The following is a 19,550-nucleotide window of genomic DNA, read 5'->3' as shown; positions in this document are numbered from 1 at the left end:
CTTCTCTTTATTGTATGTTTTCACTTTTGAAAAAGTACTTGTTTAGTAATGAACTGTAAATCATGAATTATTCTTTTATTTTTCCCATTCATCAGAAGACTTACAGATTTAATGCATGTCAGTAGAATGTCTATTTAATGGACTAATTGTATTCTTTAGAATAACCTTAAGCACATGACAGATACACACACACACACAGAGCTTATCTGTATTTTCCCTTTGCTTACAAGTAAAAATTTGTTTAACAAAACTTTGTGTCTTGCATTACACGGCAAATGAGGAAAGAATGGGTTCAATTTGCATCTTTAATGCAAACAAGAAGCTTTAAGTGGAAGTGATCTATGAATTAACAAAGTGTCTCTGGTTTTAATTAGGCAATAATATTAAATGAAAAGACCCTTGCTGATGATATCTTTGATGGAAAAAGCTGGGTCTTGTCAGTAGAGAACCAGAATCCATCTTAAACTCAATGGTAAAACTTTCTCTTTGAAAGTGTTACTTGCTTTTTCTACTGAGAAACCTTGCATATTAGAGTTTCCAGATGGCACAATTACTAGATAGATTTTTATTTAGGATACAGTAAACAAACATTGTGATTCATGTTCTGGATATGGTTTCAGGCATTATTTTAATTACAGATTCCTAAGATATGATTTTAATATTGTTTTCCATTCCTGTCCTGCTTGTCCAATCCAAAATTTTCAATGGCATAGTACAGATTAGAGGAGTTTTTTCTGCTCCAGTAATAAAGTGTAGCTGGTTGATCACTTGTGACTTGAAGAATAAAAAAGCCCAGTCAAAAAGTAGCAATTATTTTACATAGTCTCAGTTTTTTTACTCTAAATGAAATTGATCTGTTGTCTTTTGGAAAAGATGGCTTTTTAGTGATAACATTTTGGTTGGAATATTTTCATCTTTCTAAAAACTTCCGTTTCAAAAAAATGAGATACTTAAGTAAATTATAATGCTCATTACTACTTGATTAGTTTTGCTTCATTCAGGTGAGGCAATATGCAATCTCAACAGTTTTTCTTCCCACGTTACATTTATCAAGAAGAGAAAGACTTGTCCTTCCTTTTGAAATTAAATACTGTTAACATTTCTTGTTAGTAACTTGCTATTACATCGGGCTATTCCTGAGCAAAGTGCAGGTACCACAGCAGTGTTACAGGTAACTAACTGTAAGCTAAGGTGTGAGGTGCTTATGCCACTGAAGATCCCTGATCCTGTGCCTCTGCTCTTCGGCACAGAACCCTGCCCAGGCCTGCTCTGTGTTGTGCTTCTCCTTGTCCTGCTCCTTTTGGAGGAAAAAAAAGGAACTGTTTCCTTTGTGGTCTCTGCTATAGCCACAGGGAAAGGGTGGAGGCAGCCCATCTTCCTCTTAATTACTGGTGTTCTTGTTTCCCCGTAGCCAAGAGCTGGAGTAGGGTAAACTAGCTGTTCGAGTGTTGTTTTATGTTATTTTTGTCAGGGCAGAATCATCAATATTCCAAGTTACTGGAGATCTTTTTGTATTGTAGACTTCAGAATGTTACAAAGCCTGCAGTTCCCTTATAAATTCAGAGTAAATGCAGAGCTGGGGAAAGACTATTTTCATTTTACAAACCCTTGATTCCTCTCTTCAATGTGTTAGCATACAAATTATTTTCATTTTTTAGTTTTACTTGAGATTTGTGGGTTTATGGCACATGAATACTGGGGAGCAGTGGCTAAACAATTTTTGGTGATTATTTTAGCAGATTGTCCCAGTAAATTTTTTTCCTTTTATTTCTTCCCTTGTTTTGTGACAGCAAAAGTGATTAAGTTTCAATGTAAGAATCTGAGGTGCACAGGACAAGGTGTGAAGGGGAGCAAATCTCTGTCTAATGTGACAAGCTGTACCAAGTGAACACTAGCATGAAGCCACAGAAGTACAAACATTACCAGGAACATTTTTTCAGTTCTCGTATTATTGAAGCTATTTCCTTCTTCAGTCTTGAGGCTGGGTTTTACTCTTTTTACATAACAGAAACTTCTCACTGGTAGGAAGGTAGGCAATAAAGATTACTTGACATTAGGCTGTCACTGTAGTCTGGAAGTGTACAGTCAACTTCCTCCATTAGAGATTAAACTATACCCAAATTCACTTCCAGACCACTCCAAGGAAAGGCTGCATGCAGTCTCACCTTTGAATATTAAGTTAAGCCTGGTGTCCTATGTGGCTTCAGGCTAGCATACCTATTCTGGTCTGTGTTGACACAAGAACTACAGTTACAAATGTAAATCTTCTGATTTCTGCCATTCATATTTCCCAGTAAAAGCGAAAAAGTGTTCCAGAATCTCACATGTCTCCTATACAATTTATTTTGTATAGTTACTGTGTAGACAAGAGATCAAAGACCTTCCCCAAATATGATTGCATTAACTCCCATTTTTGCCAGAATATGTTCCAGTGTGTTTCACTGAAGCTGTTTTGAAATGTGCTTGTGATGTTATGTGAGGCAGTGTTAAACAGCAGCCAAAGTTCCAAACAGAATCCTCAGGGCGTGTCAAGTTCTGTATGTAATTCTACAACCAGTCCTGAGACAAAACACTCACCTGGGCCTAAAGTGACAGGAACTGCCCAAATACCTCAGTCAGTCTGTTTCCTCTGCCAGACCCTTGCACGTCTGGACTTGATGCTGCAGGTCCCACTGTGGGTGAAGAATTTAATATATACTGAGCAGTGGCCATGTCTTGAGGCAAAAAGGAGGAACGGTTCTTCTCAGAAAGAGTAATTGCAGTTCCTGGTATGCCCCAGTGGCAGCAGAGCAAGGACTTAATCTCTCAAGAACACTGCCCTACCTCTCCATCTTGGTATTGCTCATTTATTTCTCAGGATAAAATCAAAATTTTCAGTGCAGTAAAAAAGCTTTCTCTGCCATTTTCCCCATGCTACTTTTTGCTAGAAAGCTGATGACTATATTGGCTTGGATATGTTCTTTGAGCATGGCTGAAATTTCACAGCTGTAACATTTGTCTGTAGCTTTCTGTTTGCTGTAAACAGTGTTAAACTAATTTGTAGAGAAGGCAAATTAAAGTAAATGAATTCCCTGACAATTACTATTTAAATTTCTGTAAGCTGGACTATCCTGTATTAAGCCCTTGGGTGCAGAGACAGGTGATGAGAGAGATGCAGCTTTTAGACAGCACTGAGACTCATTTAGGTTGCAGCAATAATATGAATTAGTACTTCAGCCTAGCCTGTCACAAGCAGAAGCACATTGATAAAGTTGTCTAACAGGAAAATGGAATACATTTTAAACTATATTTTTTTAAGAAAGAAGAGAGGTTTTAACTGATATGTAAGACTTGCTGTTAGTTTCCTTATAATTTCTAAATAGGAACAATGTGTATTTTATTAAATAGGATGCACCAGTCTTTTTCTGTGTCTCTATGAATGACGACAAGGTCCATTCTTAGCATTTTGAAGACAGTTAAATATTTAATATCAATCAAGATTTAATACAGTCTCAGAACTTTCAGTTCCTTCCTTTTGGAAGATTTTGTTGCTTAAAGGTAATATTCTGGGCTGACTTGTGGTTTGTGAGTTCGTCACTGACGAATAAATGTCTTTTGCTCTGTCTTAATTGATTTTTATTGATGTGGCATGTATTTCTTTGTACTAGAGACACTAAAATAATTGTATTTTAGAGATTCTGTTTTCATTTGTTCTTTTTGGAGATAGAGATAGAACAGATCTAGTATGGGGACAGAGGTGTAATTCAGTTCTGAAATGTACTTTGTGTTAATGGAGCCCAGCATGGTTGTATGTTTGCAACGTAACGTTATTGTGTTTGTTAGTGTATCCAGAGTATTAACAGGTATTTTATTGTAGGTGTAGAGCCTATTGAAATTCATCCTGATGGCCTTTTATAAGTCTACCTTCTCTGAGGAGGCAATGAAGAGTGTGTTTTCAAGTGTAAATTGAGTAGCTGGCAGTGCTATTCATATATGGCAGACGGTAGTGTTTATTTAAAAGAAGTCATGAATATTTAGAAGAAATATATCAATCTGAGGGTCACATTAACAACCACACTACTGTGCCTTCTCTGAATTAGAGATATATATATATGTATATGTGTGTGTATATATATATGTATAAGATTCTCAAAGCAGAGCTACTCAGGGGCAGGGGAAGTGTTTGGGGATTTTCAGTACTAGTGGTGCCAGGATCTGTTGTAGAACTGGTACAAGTTGGTCTGAAAAAAAAATTTTAAGGTGATAATAGCAAATAATTGTGGGTAACTAGGAAAAGAAAAGGAACCCTCCAGATTATATTATGTACATGTTACTTTAGTTGGTGTTTTTTAGTAAGTTTTATGTAAGTAAAACTTTAAGGCATGATTGTGGAAACTGGTTTGTATTTATAATCAAAATGAATTAAACTGCAAATGAGTGTTTATTTCTGGTTGAAGAAAATAGGTATGTAAATGTTAGATGATAATTTCAGAGCAGGAACAATGCAAGAAGAACTAGGAAAACTAAAGTGGCTTAAATATTTGAGGCTCAAAGGAATAATTAAATTGAGTATGTTAAGAGTTCAGTCTGTAAGGAGAATACCTATAGTTCTGCACAAATTGAATTAATATTTTATCCCTTGATAAAGTTACTAAAAGTCAATAAAATGTATTTCTACTGGTGCAATGAGTCTAGAATTCAGAGTACCAATTTAAAAAAAATGTACCGAGTGTGTACAGCTTTTAAAAAGATACTTGTAGTCAGAAAAATGGTTTTTGGTCATAATTTTAAAAACATCTATATCTCTATACAGCAAGTGTTTAGCTGTCTTAAATTTTTATCTCCCTAGTTTGTAGTTAAGGACACTGTTTTGACAAGGCCACTTCTATATGCTTAAGTCCAGAGTGATAGGGCTGACCCTATTAAATGATCATAGTTTTTCGCAGTCTGGTGATTAACAGGCTTTGAACTTTCCTGGCTTTCTTAATCCCTTTTAATCATTTAAACCTATTATTGTTTTGACTTCAATTTCAAAAGCCCTTTAAATCTGTCTTACAATATTAATAGCTGATTAAAGTCCTGATTTCAAACCATATTATCAGTGGGGCATCTTACCTTATTACTCTGAATAATTCAGAAACAACTAGAAAAATATTGATCAAGGGTGAAAGAAAAGAACACCAGAAAAACTGGACCTAGTAATTTTTATATTCAAAGTAGTGGTCATATCCATGCGTTAAGTGGGAAAGACAAAATCTATGCTTTCATTTATGACATGAATAACTGCATTTCTTTTTTCTTTGAGGTTTAGTAGTGTCATTTTAAGCTAATTCTGTGTTGACATTTAAATCCATAATCCATTTTTCATAATAAGTAATGTGTTAAAAAAATTCTGCTAATATTTTTTGAATCCCTCTCACTCAGAAATTCCAACTTTTTTTTTCTGAAGAAGAGAGGTTTGTATAGGGAGTCATGCAGGCAAAAAATACTCCAGTCATAATAGTGGAGAGGAACTGAGTAAAAAGGAAAACACTAGAAATTTGCTCCATGTGTTCTCCAAGGTGGTCCTTCATTCTCTCAGCTCTGACATATCTATTCCCATAGCAAGGATTAAAGTCTGGATTTTTTTTTTAAATAAAGTGCCCAGTATCTGTGGTTTGAGTTGCAGTTAATTTTTTCCCTAAGCAGATGCTTTTTGTTTAGTTAAGCAGTGCAATTCTCTGCCAGTCAATGTACATGCCCTTTCCCAAACTGAACTTGATTCTTTGTCATTGATAACTATAAAGTAATTTATTTCCTTTTAAATATGAAGTAATTGATTTTTTTTCTGAAGTAATTTGTTTTCTGCATTGTATAGAATTTAAGGTTGAAGTATCTTAACCTTCTGCTGCTATTTTTTCAAGTCTCCTTCCCACTACCACTAGTGTGTGCTTTAATCCTGCCTACATTTCTTCTTCTGAAGCTGAACACTTTAGCTACAACTTTATTTGTTTGAAAATTTAAGAAAATGAAATAATTAGTTAGGCTAACAGCTCACTCTGGAGTATTTTTGCTAATTTTTGTTTTGTTTGTTTGCTTGTTCCTGTTTCTGGATTGTAGAAGTTCATTGCTGTCTTAAATGCTCGGTGTGAGTTGGAAGCTCAGGTTGAATTAGTTCCAATTCATAACACCCCATTTCCCCTCTCCCCAGATTACTACTCTGTGCGATGCCTTTAACCCCACCCATATATTTATGCTTTTAATTTACCTATTTGGCTTCATATGTGTTAGTATTTTGAACTCTGTCTGCTACAATGCTCTGTTGTCATGACATACCTGTGCCAGTCTCCTGTCATCTGTGGATTTCATCAGTATCTTCTGTACTTAGGGCCAGATCACTCATGGATTTGTGGCATAGTGTTGGGTCTAGCACTGATCCATGTTGAAATCAGTCTGATTCACGCATTGTCTCACAGTTCTAATATTTTCCCAAAGAAATGTCTGAAAGGTGTTTTAAGCAGTTTCCTCTTTTGTTGGTATAAATGGACCCTTGCAAAACCTTTTTCTGGAAGCATGCTTTCTTAGGGGTTGTATTGCTACTGTACAGTCTGTCTTTAATCTTTCAGTTTTTCAGGGATGGCAATCTGGCCTTTTATATTTGTCAACAAAGCAGTATCTGTTCAGTAAGAAATTGTTCTAAAATGGTCTAACCTGTTACAAGATCATCCTTAAGTAACAGTGAATAATGATGAGCTGTCTCTGAACCCAGAAATTAGTGTAGAAAAAGTCTCTGTTTTGCTGTCAACTTGAGGCCAGGAAGGAATGTGAAAAGATAGGGAGGACCAGCTGCCCTGGTATAGAATAGGAGAGAGGCTAAAGAGGGGAAGACACTTTGCAGGGATGGAGAGTGTGGTGCATTTCAGATGGTGAAACTAGGAGACTAAGCAACAGTAGAATCTACAGGGGGAAAAAAAAAGTAAATGTATTAAACTGCTGGAGTAAAAACAGTGCAAGTCAGGCAAGACAGTGAGACTTTTCAGAATACGAATCAAAGGCCTTTACTGTTTGGGTCTGTCTTTTTTTTTAGTGGAGGGAAAAAACATGTCTTAAATATTTGGACTAAGGTCCTTGTATCTGCCTGTTACAGAAAACTTTAATTTGGTTTAGCTGCTTTCATCTGGTCCATGATGAATTGGGCTGCTAAACTTACATACCAGGTGTGGTCTCGGTTGTGGATTTTTTTGTTTTTATCTGGATTTAGAAAATTCACAGCCCTAGAATCTGGTTTAGCAAGCTCAAAGTAATGATCCAGACTCGTACAAGTCATGATACTCACATTGTATTTGTGTGCATGGGAAAGATTATTGGGCTAGTGGGAAGAGCAAGGCTACATTAGATTTAACTGAACTTTCTATGCAGCTATAGCCTTGTCAAAAATGCAGAAATACTTCAAGTGCTATTTGACTACTGTAGGAAAAGCAGTTTCCTTACTGCTTTTTGATCTCTGTATAGATCAAGTCAGAAGAAATGGCATTAGCACTTATGGCAGCATTACTTATTCTGTCTGATAAATTGCAGATGGAACTTGAGAAACAGGCTGACCTTCTGTACCCATCCCCCATAAATCTGAGGCATTAGAAATATTTTGTGAGCTGGGCTCGCTGTGCACATTGGCTTGGAAATGCTTGTGGGGATGCCCTGTTGTAGCAGGTTCACACATGGCTGATGATCTCGTGCGATGTGAGAACTGCACAGAAATCAGTCAATATACTCTGAAAAAGGACATGTGAATACAATGTCCCAGAGATGCCTTGTTCTAGTTTTGACAAGATTAATAATTATGAAAAAGAAGAAAAAAAAGGACTGTGGTTCCTTTTTTTTTTAGCCCAGTGAAGGTAGCCTTAACATCACTTGGAAGTTGAAGTAACACAATTGCTGAATCATTCTTATGCAACCTTCTTTAAATGAATCTGAAATATAATAAGACTATAGGGAAATCCTTAAGGTTCCTTATGACTTCTTTGAAAATTTATGAAGAAATGCGTCTGCTGAGCTCTGTCTTAACAGGTATCTTCTTTTATTGATGAAGCATAGCCTAGTATAAATAAAATCTACTTGTCTGGTCCAGTTAATGCAGCCAATGGGTGTCAGGTGTCTGATGGAGAAATCACACTCTGTTCCTTTTTTTGATGACTTTTCTGCAAAGTTCAAAGAACACTTTGGAAATCTGCCCTTTCATGTATTGAATTTTTAATCAATCTGGGGAATACTTAAAGCAGTAAGTGCAGCAAAGCATGTCAAATACAATAAGCTTATGGAATAGCAAAGCCCAAGTGCGTTTAAAGGTGAGCAGGGTTAGTCAGAGCCATGTATTGAGGCAAGAAGTTTGTATTTATTTGTACATCAACCAAAGCAGAGCAATGTCTGTGCATATATATATTTTGGGCTTCCTGGAATGCTTTACTGTCCCAGCTTTCTGTCATGGACATAGTTTAAATATAGGGGTTTTTTTGCTCACTACTCACATTGATGGTTAATGCTTAGAAAAATACTTTTATCTCTAGGATCTTGTTCTTCACAAGTACTCTTGAAAATAGTGATCAGAATATTACTGTCATACATATGCAGTTTTTCGTACATCCTGGTGTACATTTAATCTTGGCTTTTCTGGCCCAAGCAGCATATATATATATATATATATATATATATATATATATATATATATATGTGTGTGTGTGTGCTGATTTTCACTTGGATATTTGTGCAATTATTACTTATTTTTTGTTTAGATTGGTGGATTCAACTAAAAAACTTTGAAAGTTGACTTAATTTTAAAGCTATGAAGATATATTGCCTTTTTTTTAAACCTGTTTGCTCATCACTAGTTTCATTTTGGGCTTTTGGACAGGTGAATGTTACCATCTTTTCAGGAAGTTTTTGACAGAGAAGATCTGAATTTTTTATATGTTTGGAGTTTATCACCAGTGCATATTTCATGCAGGCTGCGTTTTCTTTTTAATTTGGTCAAGGCTTTGTGAAATTGGATGCTGCCTGAAAGGAACCGTACTTTATGGCTGTTTGTTGCATTAAAAATATTTCTGTAAAATTGCTCTCGACTGTCTAAGTACATGAATTTTCATACTGGCTTGTATGAGAAGCTGGGAAATAAAAAATCCTGGAGTTGTGGGATTACTGTTTTAGAAGTATCATTAAAATACATTACAGAAATTGAACTTGGAAGTTCTGGTATGCTTAAAAAATGAAAAACCAGCATATAATAAAAATGATACATTTTGGCAGAAATTGAAATTGAGATGATAAACTTGCAGGTGAATGCTGGGCAAGTTCTTCAATGTGCATGAAGAAGTGAAGAATATAGCACCTTGTTTACCACTGTAACCAAATGGAATGTACTGGTCAGAGTTGTACTTCTAGCTGTTGGAATAGACCTCTTCCAAGTGGCCATAGCATTTTTTTCAGAGTATATTTAGGTGTACCTAGAGCAAATTTCTTCAACACCATGTCCTCAGAATGCCTGCAATAATGTTTTAGTCTGGATCCCTTACTTTATTTCCAGGCTTGTGGAGAGGAAAAAATATTTGAGATTTCTATAGCTGTGAATTTATAATTAATTGTGCCTTTGTTTATTGATGAAATACAGGCACATGAGATTGATCATTTGTCCTGGTAAGTTACATGTGTAAACATGTCTTTTTGTAGTGTCAGAAAGAATACTGTCTGAAAGAATTCTCTTGACACTGGAAAATTTATTGTATAGCACTGTGAAACTTAAAATTTAAACTGTCATTAGAGATGGATGATAGGTGCTAAGAGAAACTACAATTCTGTCTGTAGTTGGGACACTTAGCTTTAGAGTAGGGTATGTTGGAGTGGCCACGTTACAATGACATCTAGAGGTTAAACCAGGTGCTATGGCTTTAGAAAGTTCCTGAGGAGCTGAGTTTGGGGAAGAAGCAGCTCTCAGAGCTGGCCCCTTGCCCCGTGCAGCGGGGCTGTCAGAAGCCATCGCGGTGATGCTCGGAGGCCGGGTGCTGTACGGGCAGCGGCAGCTGCGCAGCCCCGTGCAGGGACAGCTGTGCGCTGGGTCAGCGCTGCAGCCCAGCCCTTTGCTGCCCAGCCCTTTGCTGCCCAGCCCTTTGCTGCCCAGCTTCATGGACAGCTGCCTTTCTCTAGGCTATCTGGAACACTGGCTGCTCTTCCCATAGATTAAATGTTTGTGAAGGACAAATCAAAGGGTTTCAATGTATCATTTTTGAAAGGTGCTGCAGTGTCTTCTGGCACCTATATGGTTAGGCTTTAGACCCTTCTGCATGTTTTTACTCTTAAGCCTCCTTTTTTAAAATAGGACCTCAAGCAGTGATGAAGAGACTATTAATGTTTTGAAACTATCACAGTTTGCTACCGGATAGTTGAAAGAATAATAATTATTTTGTTTTCTACTTTGAATTGAATTTTTTGTTGAACTTTGAATTTTAGAATAGAAAAAAAGAAAGTTGTGATCACTCTTTTGCTTACTTCCATAGCATATACGGCTCTCTTCTACTCACTAGTTTAATATCGGGCAATTAAATACGTACACAATTGGTTGTTCTGGTTGCTTAGAGGGTTTAGATGTCCTTATTTTAAATTTTTTGATTGCTTATCTTTGGCTTCAGTTTTGCACTTAGTATTGTTAGCTCCTAAATGTTATTTAGAGAAGTTGTGACAAATCTAACCTTCATTAGTTAGGAAGACCCAACTGGTCTTTATCAATCTTGCCTATGAAGCACATGTTGGGAAAATATTACATAAGCTGCTCACTGTGCTAGTTGCACATTAAAATTTATTAAATAGTTCAGCAGCTGTGTATGAAATATGATATACGTCTTAATGCATAAAGTACTCATAAAAATTTGAACTCTACAAGCATGTCCCTTTGTGGGAAATTTTCTTTGACAACTTTCTATCAAAGCAATGTCTTTAGGGATCAAGGAAGAATATTTTAAGAAAACTGTTTTCACAGTAATAAAAGGTGCTGGTGGTGAAAAAGATTGTGTAAGCTGAGGTTCACCAAAGGAAGCATTCTGCAAACCTTAGGGGTAGCAACTGTGTCCCTCCCAGCCCCTCTGTGGTATGTCAGTAACATAGCCCAAAATCACACATCTGTTGAACATCACTCCCCTTATGTAACATGATTTCTGTAGTAGCTGACTTACTAGGCTGAGTAAGACAGGTTTTATTTGTTTGAGTTTTTCCCCTCTAAATAACTGTAGAGATAAAATTGTGGTTAAAAAAAAAAAAGTGTAGTAACAAATATTCTGGAAGCTTTGAAAAGCTAAAGATAGATTTTGTTTCTCAGCAGAGAAAATTGTATACAATTGAAGCTGACGTAGTCTGACTGCTGGTAGAGGAAAAGCACACAGCTTAATTTTTAATGAAGAATGTCTGTGACTTTCTGTGGATATAATTGTTAATGGGCAAAATGATCTCCATTTGCAAAATGGATTGCATATTAGTGTATCTGTCTATGACAGATAAATCCTTTGGACATGGACCTGATTTAATTTTAAGTCAGATTGCAAGTTTCATAAGAAGAGATACTGTCCTTTGACTTCTGAAAGATGTTCCTTTTAGAATTTCCTGGTAACTCACTCTATTTTCTCTGATACATGAGTATTTGCTATCAGTGAAATTCATATTAAGATATGACAAATGGAGATATCGGAGAGGTGTAGCAGCATTGTGAAGAGACTGGTATTGGGCTAGACCCTTTTTCATGTAAGAAAAAGAGCCTGATACTGTTGATTACAGAAAACATTAAGTTGGAAATAAATGTAAGATCATAAGAGTAAAAATTGGTGTATTTAAAGACTGACAGGACGGTAAAGTATGAAGAAGACTGGGCAATTGAAACCAGTGACCTGAATCTGTACAGGAAACCCTGCCTACCCTGAGTCAAACGTGAGCCCTGCACTTGGAAGGAGAACATGGATGAACCACTGTATCCTGATTAGGAGTGTCTACACCAAGGATTTAGCAGTAAAGTGGATAAATGGATTCAAGTCAGCATGACACTGTAGCAAATAACCTGGGGAAGTCTCTGTGTTTGTAAACAATAAAAATCAGTCAGTGTCCTGTATGTCTGAGTGCAGTGAGCACTAGTGAGCTTGAAGGTGTCCAGCATTGGTCCAGTGTGATGGTGTTCACAGGGGTCTTATGTTGAAGGAAGAGATGGAGATCTGACTCCGTATTTCAGAAAGCTTGATTTATTATTTTATGATATATATTACATTAAAACTATACTAAAAGAATGGAAGAAAAGGTTTCATCTCAGAAGGCTTGCTAAGCTAAGAATAGAAAGGAAAGAATGATAACAAAGGTTTGTGGCTCAGACAGAAAGTCTGAGCCAGCTGGGCTGTGATTCGCCATTAATTATAAACATCCAAGATAGGCCAATCAAAGATCCACCTTTTGCATTTCACAGCAGCAGATAATCATTGTTTACATTTTGTTCCTGAGGCCTCTCAGCTTCTCAGGAGGAAAAAATCCTAAGGGAAGGGTGTTTAATGAAAAGATGTCTGCGACAGTCCAGCATTGCATTTTCAATGGATGCTGAAAATAGGAGTTTCAGAGTATCATCAGAAAATGCTGTAAGGAATAGAGAAAGGATATTGTGCCTATTTGTTATAAACAAAAATAATTTTGCAAGATAGATTGAGTGTAGTTGTTGGTAACCAGAATCTTCCCTCAGGAGGAATAACTTACGGTTCTGCAGCTGTCTAGAACAAGGAACAAACACAGAGGACAAAGGGACAGTGGGAACATTCAGCAGTGTGAGCAGATAGCTGCTTGCAGAGTTGTCCAATGGACACTTGACTTCTAGCTCCTTACATTATGAATGATTGTCTTAGAAACCAATCCACCAAAAACCCCACCAAATGCAAGAGAAAAAACCCAAACCCCACAGAATACTATAGCAATTTATTTTGAGATTTCAGAAGATTTGACTCTGATGCAGAACAAAAGTGAGGTCACCCCTTAAAGGTTTTGCACAGTGAGTGACAGTGCAGGCTGCAGCATGGCTGGCAGTAGACTGTCCTGGCAGAGACTGCATTCTTTTCCCTCTGATCAGGCAGTGTTGGCAACCTATTCTGTTAAATCAGCTATTAGGTTAAGCTAGCAAAGAAAGTTTCTTTCTCTCAAGCACTCACTTTTATCAGAAGTTGCTTGTATGGGCTGCAGAAGTTTCCCTAAATAGCCTGTTGTTAAAGTATATTTTTTTCTACAGAATTATTTTGGTATTTATTTTAATAGTTTTATTTGGTACAGGGAGAAACACTACAGCCACATTTAGTGTTTCTATTGTCTGTAATCTTCCCTTTCATGTTTTGGCAGATTCAAATTATAAGATTAATGTGTGGTTCATGGTATGCAATGCAGTGATTTTTGGTAGATAGTGTCAGCCAAAGTGTCCAGTGGAGTTTGAAGCCAACACATAAAGCAAAATTTTGTGTGATGTTAAGTTTACTTTGATAAACATGTTATAAGTTTTTAGAAAATTTTGTGACTGTCTTTGCAATACCTGTATCTGAATCAGCAAACACATAGTTTAATAATTTGAAACTGTAAAACTTCATTTTATGGCCATATTCTCATGTGAGTAACTGCTTTGTGTTTTTTCTCTTTTTTTTTTCCCCCCAAGGTATGGGCTGAAGCCAAATGACCAAATTTTGGCAGAGGAGAAGCACAAAGAACTGTAAGCTTTTTTTGTGATGATATACATGTGTGTTACCTATATACTTTTTAATGTATATACATGTCTTATTGTTAAATACCTGAAGCAAAAAAGAGCTTTTGCTCTTTAGTATTGTCTGCTGTAAATTGCAAAGCTTATCTGAAGACTAATTGTTACAAAAAGAGATTTTAAAATCTTTTTTCATTAATTTCTTTTAAAAATTCTTTAATTAACTGCAGTTGGTACTAATGCAATTTAAATGCACCATTTAAATGTTCATCCTAAACGCCTGTGTTCATTTCTAAATTAGATACAGATTTCTAGGATTAATTTCACATTTCTCGCTTTCAGGGTAGAGATACTGGGGAATTTGGTCCATTTTGTGTTCATCTACATGCTTAGATATAAAAATAACACCCCTTTTTTTCCTTACTATTTTAAACTTTAGGCTCTTGCACATAACTGTTTGTTTCCATTACTACATTAGCATTATTTTGCATTATTTTGCATTATTTCATGATACACCAGAAGACTTATGGAGTTTATCCTCGTGTAAGGTAATGTACCTGGTTTCAGATGAATTCACATCTATAGGTGTCAAGTTTTCCCATATTAAATTTTGGATGTTTTTAGAAAGGACAAAGATTTCAAACAGTAAAAATGTATTCTGGTAACAAGGATCTAATTCCTCTGGAAAATATTTTTTTTCCAAAAGTTTTAGTGATTTAATTATTAACCAAATGTCCCATGTTCTTTTAGAAGATGGAAAAAGATATTTAACTTGAGTTAGTACATCATGGCAATGTACCTGTGACATTGAAACTGCTCGAGCTCCAGGCAAGAGACAGGCAACATGAGTTTCCTTTGATGAATGATAAGATTGGTTTTATGCAGAGCACACTCTCTAGTGATAGAACACTTATGGACAGCATAGCTTTGATTAACCCATTAACTCATTTTGGATGCTATGAGCTACAAGTGTTAAAAGTACTGCAGAGAAAATGCAGAGGGGTTAAACACAAGGTAAATCACATGCAGGTCTGTATTTTGGACAGTACAAGTTGTACTGTGTACACAAGCTTTATTTGTTCAATAGATACTGATTAAACTGAGCCTTTTGATGTGAGTTATTTCATTTGAAGTATTTATCTTTTAGCTTTTTATTATAGGTATATTGCATATCAGTAACAAACATGGAAAATTGCATGTTTGTTACTGATATGTTTACAGCATAGTCACTTCTTAAATGGAGGATTGAACTAATTTTATTAAACTAGTTATTAAACTAGTTATTTATTAGATTTTGTTGAATACAGAAAGTTCAGTAAAACTCAAGATTTACATGGATCAGCTGCAACAGAAGCCCTTCTTTAGTGTTTTGTTGTACACACTGCATTAGCTCCTGGGATTATTTATATGTTGGTGGGTATAATGAAAGAGGTTGAACATGCTTTTGCCACTGATCTTGTCATCTTGAATGTCACTGGATACTTGACCAGGGAAAAACTCCTGGAGGTCAGTGTCACGTTGTTTTCAGGAGAGACCTTTGGAACATTTCTAATGCTGTGTACTCTTCTCCTTGGACATGTGAACACAACAGATTGCACATTGTTGAACTTCAGAGCACTTTTAGCCCTTCAAGCTAAATTCTCTGATTTAAGTTATAGATGAGTTGTTAGGTACTTAATTAACCTTTTCTGATGTTTAAGTAGACCTTCATATTTTAAAGAAGTGCCAGTTCTAAGAAACATGAAAGACCACTTAACACTAGGGTAACTGTTGATGAAGTGATTTTAAACTTATTTTTAGGTACAGTGCCCTTATAATTAAGGTATTCTCCTGACCCTATTGTAATGTTTTAAAGTCAAATACAAAGTTAGTTTCTACATATTACTGTTCAGTTATAAAATCCTCCTACTTGAAATAATTTATCTTTCAGTCTTTGAAATGTCAGAAGATTTTATATTGTCTTCCCTAGTAGTAAAGAAGATTTCTTTTGGCATTCTTCATCTAAAATCCATCATGGTGATTTATCTAACTGTCAAATGTCCTTCAGTTTCTCAGAGATACTTCAGTATAGGTGTTGTTCATAAAAATGTAAATTTTGTTCAGTAATGAATTCCTGACCTCCAAAGGGGTAACTAAGCCTGCTACCCTGACTTGGCTTGATCCTTTAGTCCTTGAGTCTTAGTTATCTACAGAGAGAAGTACAGCCACTAAGAGTGGCGTTGGTTTACAGGCATGGCATCGTGCTTAACTTCTATTTTAAGCACTAAGGTATGAAAGATCACCTTTTTCCCCCCCTGCTTACAATGCACTTCAACTGTAGCAGCCTTCTAAATTTGTCTTTTCATTTTGTGTACACTTCTTTTGTTTAACAGCAATTTATTAGCACTAAAGCTGTTAAGTTTGGGCATATATGCATTCTTTTCAGAATTTAGCTGGAAATATCTACTCCTTCCCCACCCCAATCAATTTTTGAATATACCTTGTGAAGGGTGGAGGGTACTGTCCCACAGCTCAACCTGATTCCATTCAAATTAGCAGATTAGTTAAAGCCATCAGCACTGGTGGTGATCAAGCCAAGCCATGCCCATGTTGTAGGGAACCAGATGAGCAACGCACTTGTTCTCAGTGGGGAGTCTGCTGTTCTGCAGAGGGAATAACAAAGGTGGTATCTTCTGTTTGCATTGGTGTTTTACAAGGGAAGTATTGAGCATTTGTGGCTCAAGCAATGTCCTGCAGATGTTTTCCACCTTCCCTAACCCAGCTAATCCCCCTCAACTCCGAGTCCTGCAGGATTGCTGGGGAAACTTGGACGTAATAAGGTGAGGCCTTAATGTCGCATATATTGTTTGTCCTTCTGAGAAAAATAAGAAAATGTAAACTCTGAGACAAACAAAAATATTTTTCCTGACCCTTTGTATAGTTCTTTTACAGGAGTTGTTTCTATTTTTATTTCTCAGAATTGGCCTGATTGGCTTTAACTGAAGGTCATATTAGCAAGTATAGACTTGTGTATGCTGTTGCCTAGACTGATTTTTCTTTTTTTTACTATGGTTCCACATCAAAGTTTTTTAGGAGAATAAATTTAGGCTAGGTGCAGCCAGCGATGGGGTGTGATGGAAGTTGTCTTGATATTAAAGTAGGAATACTTTAATACAGAGTTCATCTTCACCATGTAGAGTAAGTGTTGACAGAGGAGTTGGGATTTCTTACTAATATTTTCTTTTACTAAACTAGGGGCTGTAAGCCAAATTTTGGTAGCTCGACTAGCTTGTATGAATACAGGTGACTGAAATACAGTCACTGTGAGTTTTAAAAACATTGTTTGGAATTCAGTAGTACCACTGAGTCTGTAAGCAATGCTTCAGAACACTTCTTTTAGTGAAGCTTTGACTGACTCCTTGTTGAACAGTTTTATAAACTTTTGCTTAAGCAGTTTTGGCTGTGATGGGACACTTTTGAAAATTAGTTGAAAGAGAGAGTAAGAAATGTGGAATCCTCATTGTGTTTCTCATTTTTTAAGCTTTCTTTTTCAAAGATCAAGACCATGAAGTGTGGAAGAGGAAGAAGATAAATATCAGCTTTCTTTCTCTTCAGTCAGTTTTTGATGTATTGGTCAGAAGGGAAAGAGCAGATGTCTTGCTCTGCTGCAAGTTGGCTGAGGGGGATTCATTTAGCTGAGAGGGATTTCATTCTTACCTGCATGCTTGCTATTTTTCACAGTGAAGCTGAACAAGGGAGAGAGGGACTCAACCTGTTTGGGTGACTGATGGAGTTTTGATTTACCTGTAACATCTGGCAGGAGGTGGTGTGTACATATTTTCTGTTTTTGCTTAGGCAGTATATATATTTAAGTGGAAAGGTCAATCATCATAATAGGGATGTTTGGGGATTACAGGGGGCCTCTATAGCTTGGGAAAGAGTAGAGAAATCTACAGGAGGGGTTTAGAAGTAGTCTGGGTATGTCAGAGAGCTCAAGGATCTCAAAGGGATTAGAAGCATGTCACAGGAATGTTGAGAGCAGTACCCCGTGTTGGTCATTGTCCATCCCAGTACTTCAGTACAAATCTAAGGCACTCGACCCCAAGCACAGCGAGAGTGCAGCCGTGTGTCATTGGTAGTTCAGCTTGCAGGGAGGGGGTCGTGAATTCTGGGTCACCAGAGGGATGCAGCTGTCCCTGTAACGCTTTGGGGAACAGCCGAGTGTTCTGTGCCACTAGAGGGGGCACTGTGTCTTCGGTAGCTCTCGCAGAAATCCTTCCCCATGTGCGGGGTTCAGGATTTGTCCTGTTGGGCTGAACTCTCTCTAAAATACCTTGGGTTTTTATCCATCCTCTTTCCCCCCTACAGACGAAAAAGAGGGTAGCGAGTTGTTTGTGGAAGCAGGGGGAAGAGAGAGTAAAATATCAGGAATGTGAAGCTTTAATTCTTGTTGGCCTTCTCAACATATGCTGACAATATATGTGATTTGTATGGATGAGGTGATATATGAATCTGTCACAGCTGTTGAGTTACTCCATATAATATGCCTCACTTGTAATTACATTTGAGTAGATTAATATATATTATGAAATATGATTTGGCAATGAATTAATGTGGAAAACTGTTATGGCAGTTATAACAAGGTGCTCAGATTAATGAAAAAACCTGCCAGCTCCCACATTTACACGACTTTATTTTAGATTTCTTCCTCTTTTTTTTTTTTTTTAATCAAGTATCATATTGACCTATCTTCTAGTGTAGAGTTTTGTCTGAGAACTTCAGTAAAAATCACAACTGTGCAACTGATACTCGCTTTTACAAAATCAAATATTTTTAGAGTTTTTACAGAGGAAAACTCTTAAACTTCTCTTTTTAACAAATAAAGAGTAATTTAGAATGAACTAGTCTCCTAAGTTGTCACTTTTTCCCAAAGCAAATAAAATTCTGTATATATTGACTCTGATTGTTCCATGACATGTAATTAAGCACTTCTTTAATTAAACTTCCATTAAGTACTTGGGAATTCTGTAGAGTAAGAATCCGCATGATATGCTGTCTATATTTGAGAAACTTGTAAGGAATGATCTTGATGGATGGGAAGAACTCTGTACTGATCTGGAATGGTTTCTTAATCCAGTTCCTTGAGTTGTTGGCTCCCTCTGTAGAAACTACTTTAAATTGCAGTTTGATTTCTCTTGTTTTGTCACTTCTGTGTACACATGTAAAAGCTTGAGTCAGATGTACAAAAGGAACGATTTATGGTTAGCTACAGAATTGCTATTACAGATTCCTCCCTCTGTATTTTTCCCTTCCTTTTTCTGGATGTCCACCATTCATGCAATTATTTTGAATTACAGCACCAATGCAAATTAGCAGTATAGAAATCAGCTTGTGAAATTCTTGGTAAGAAGCAGTCCTGCATAAAATTTCTAGAAGTTAAGGTACCAAGTTATAGCAGAAATACTTGTAACTTCTTTCATGGAGCAGTCTTTACATATGTTTAAATTTAAAATCAAAACTTTCAAGTTAGTTTTAGTATATAATGTCATATTGCATCCTGCTGTTGGAGATGTTAAATGAGTAATCTGCACAATACTTGTTCAGGGTGGTAAGCAGATTGCATCAGTATTTTAACACTTTGTGTATGTATCAGTACAGTGTTTTAATTGAGCCTCTTGCCTCTGTTCATGTTCCTTTCTGTGTACAGTACATTGAAGCCCAACTTTGCTATGTGGCTATAAAGGCCCTATTACAATAGTCTCTATTGTTAAATGGCTCCTGGAAATCAGTGTCAATTCATTCTTGTATGGCAGAGTGCTTATTTGATGTAAAATAGAAGAAAACTTCTGATAACAGCCATGGCTGGCAG

The 19,550-nt window shown here is 36.5% G+C and overlaps 1 protein-coding gene across 2 annotated transcripts in view; it reads left to right on the top strand.

The window, feature by feature from the left end:
• Positions 1-19,550, top strand: part of ADK (adenosine kinase) — a 269,519-nt gene that overhangs the window by 21,925 nt on the left and 228,044 nt on the right. For both annotated transcript variants that reach the window (XM_071438863.1, XM_071438865.1), the window contains exon 3: positions 13,661-13,714. In XM_071438863.1, coding sequence (XP_071294964.1) covers positions 13,661-13,714 — 54 coding nt within the window. The remainder of the gene's footprint in view (positions 1-13,660; positions 13,715-19,550) is intronic.

Source organism: Agelaius tricolor, unplaced genomic scaffold, assembly GCF_023055355.1.
Source record: "Agelaius tricolor isolate 1412-34295 unplaced genomic scaffold, bAgeTri1.0.p SCAF_13, whole genome shotgun sequence".
NCBI lineage: Eukaryota > Metazoa > Chordata > Aves > Passeriformes > Icteridae > Agelaius > Agelaius tricolor.
Note: the sequence above shows the minus strand (reverse complement) of the source record. Positions and strands in the feature narration are given on the sequence as shown.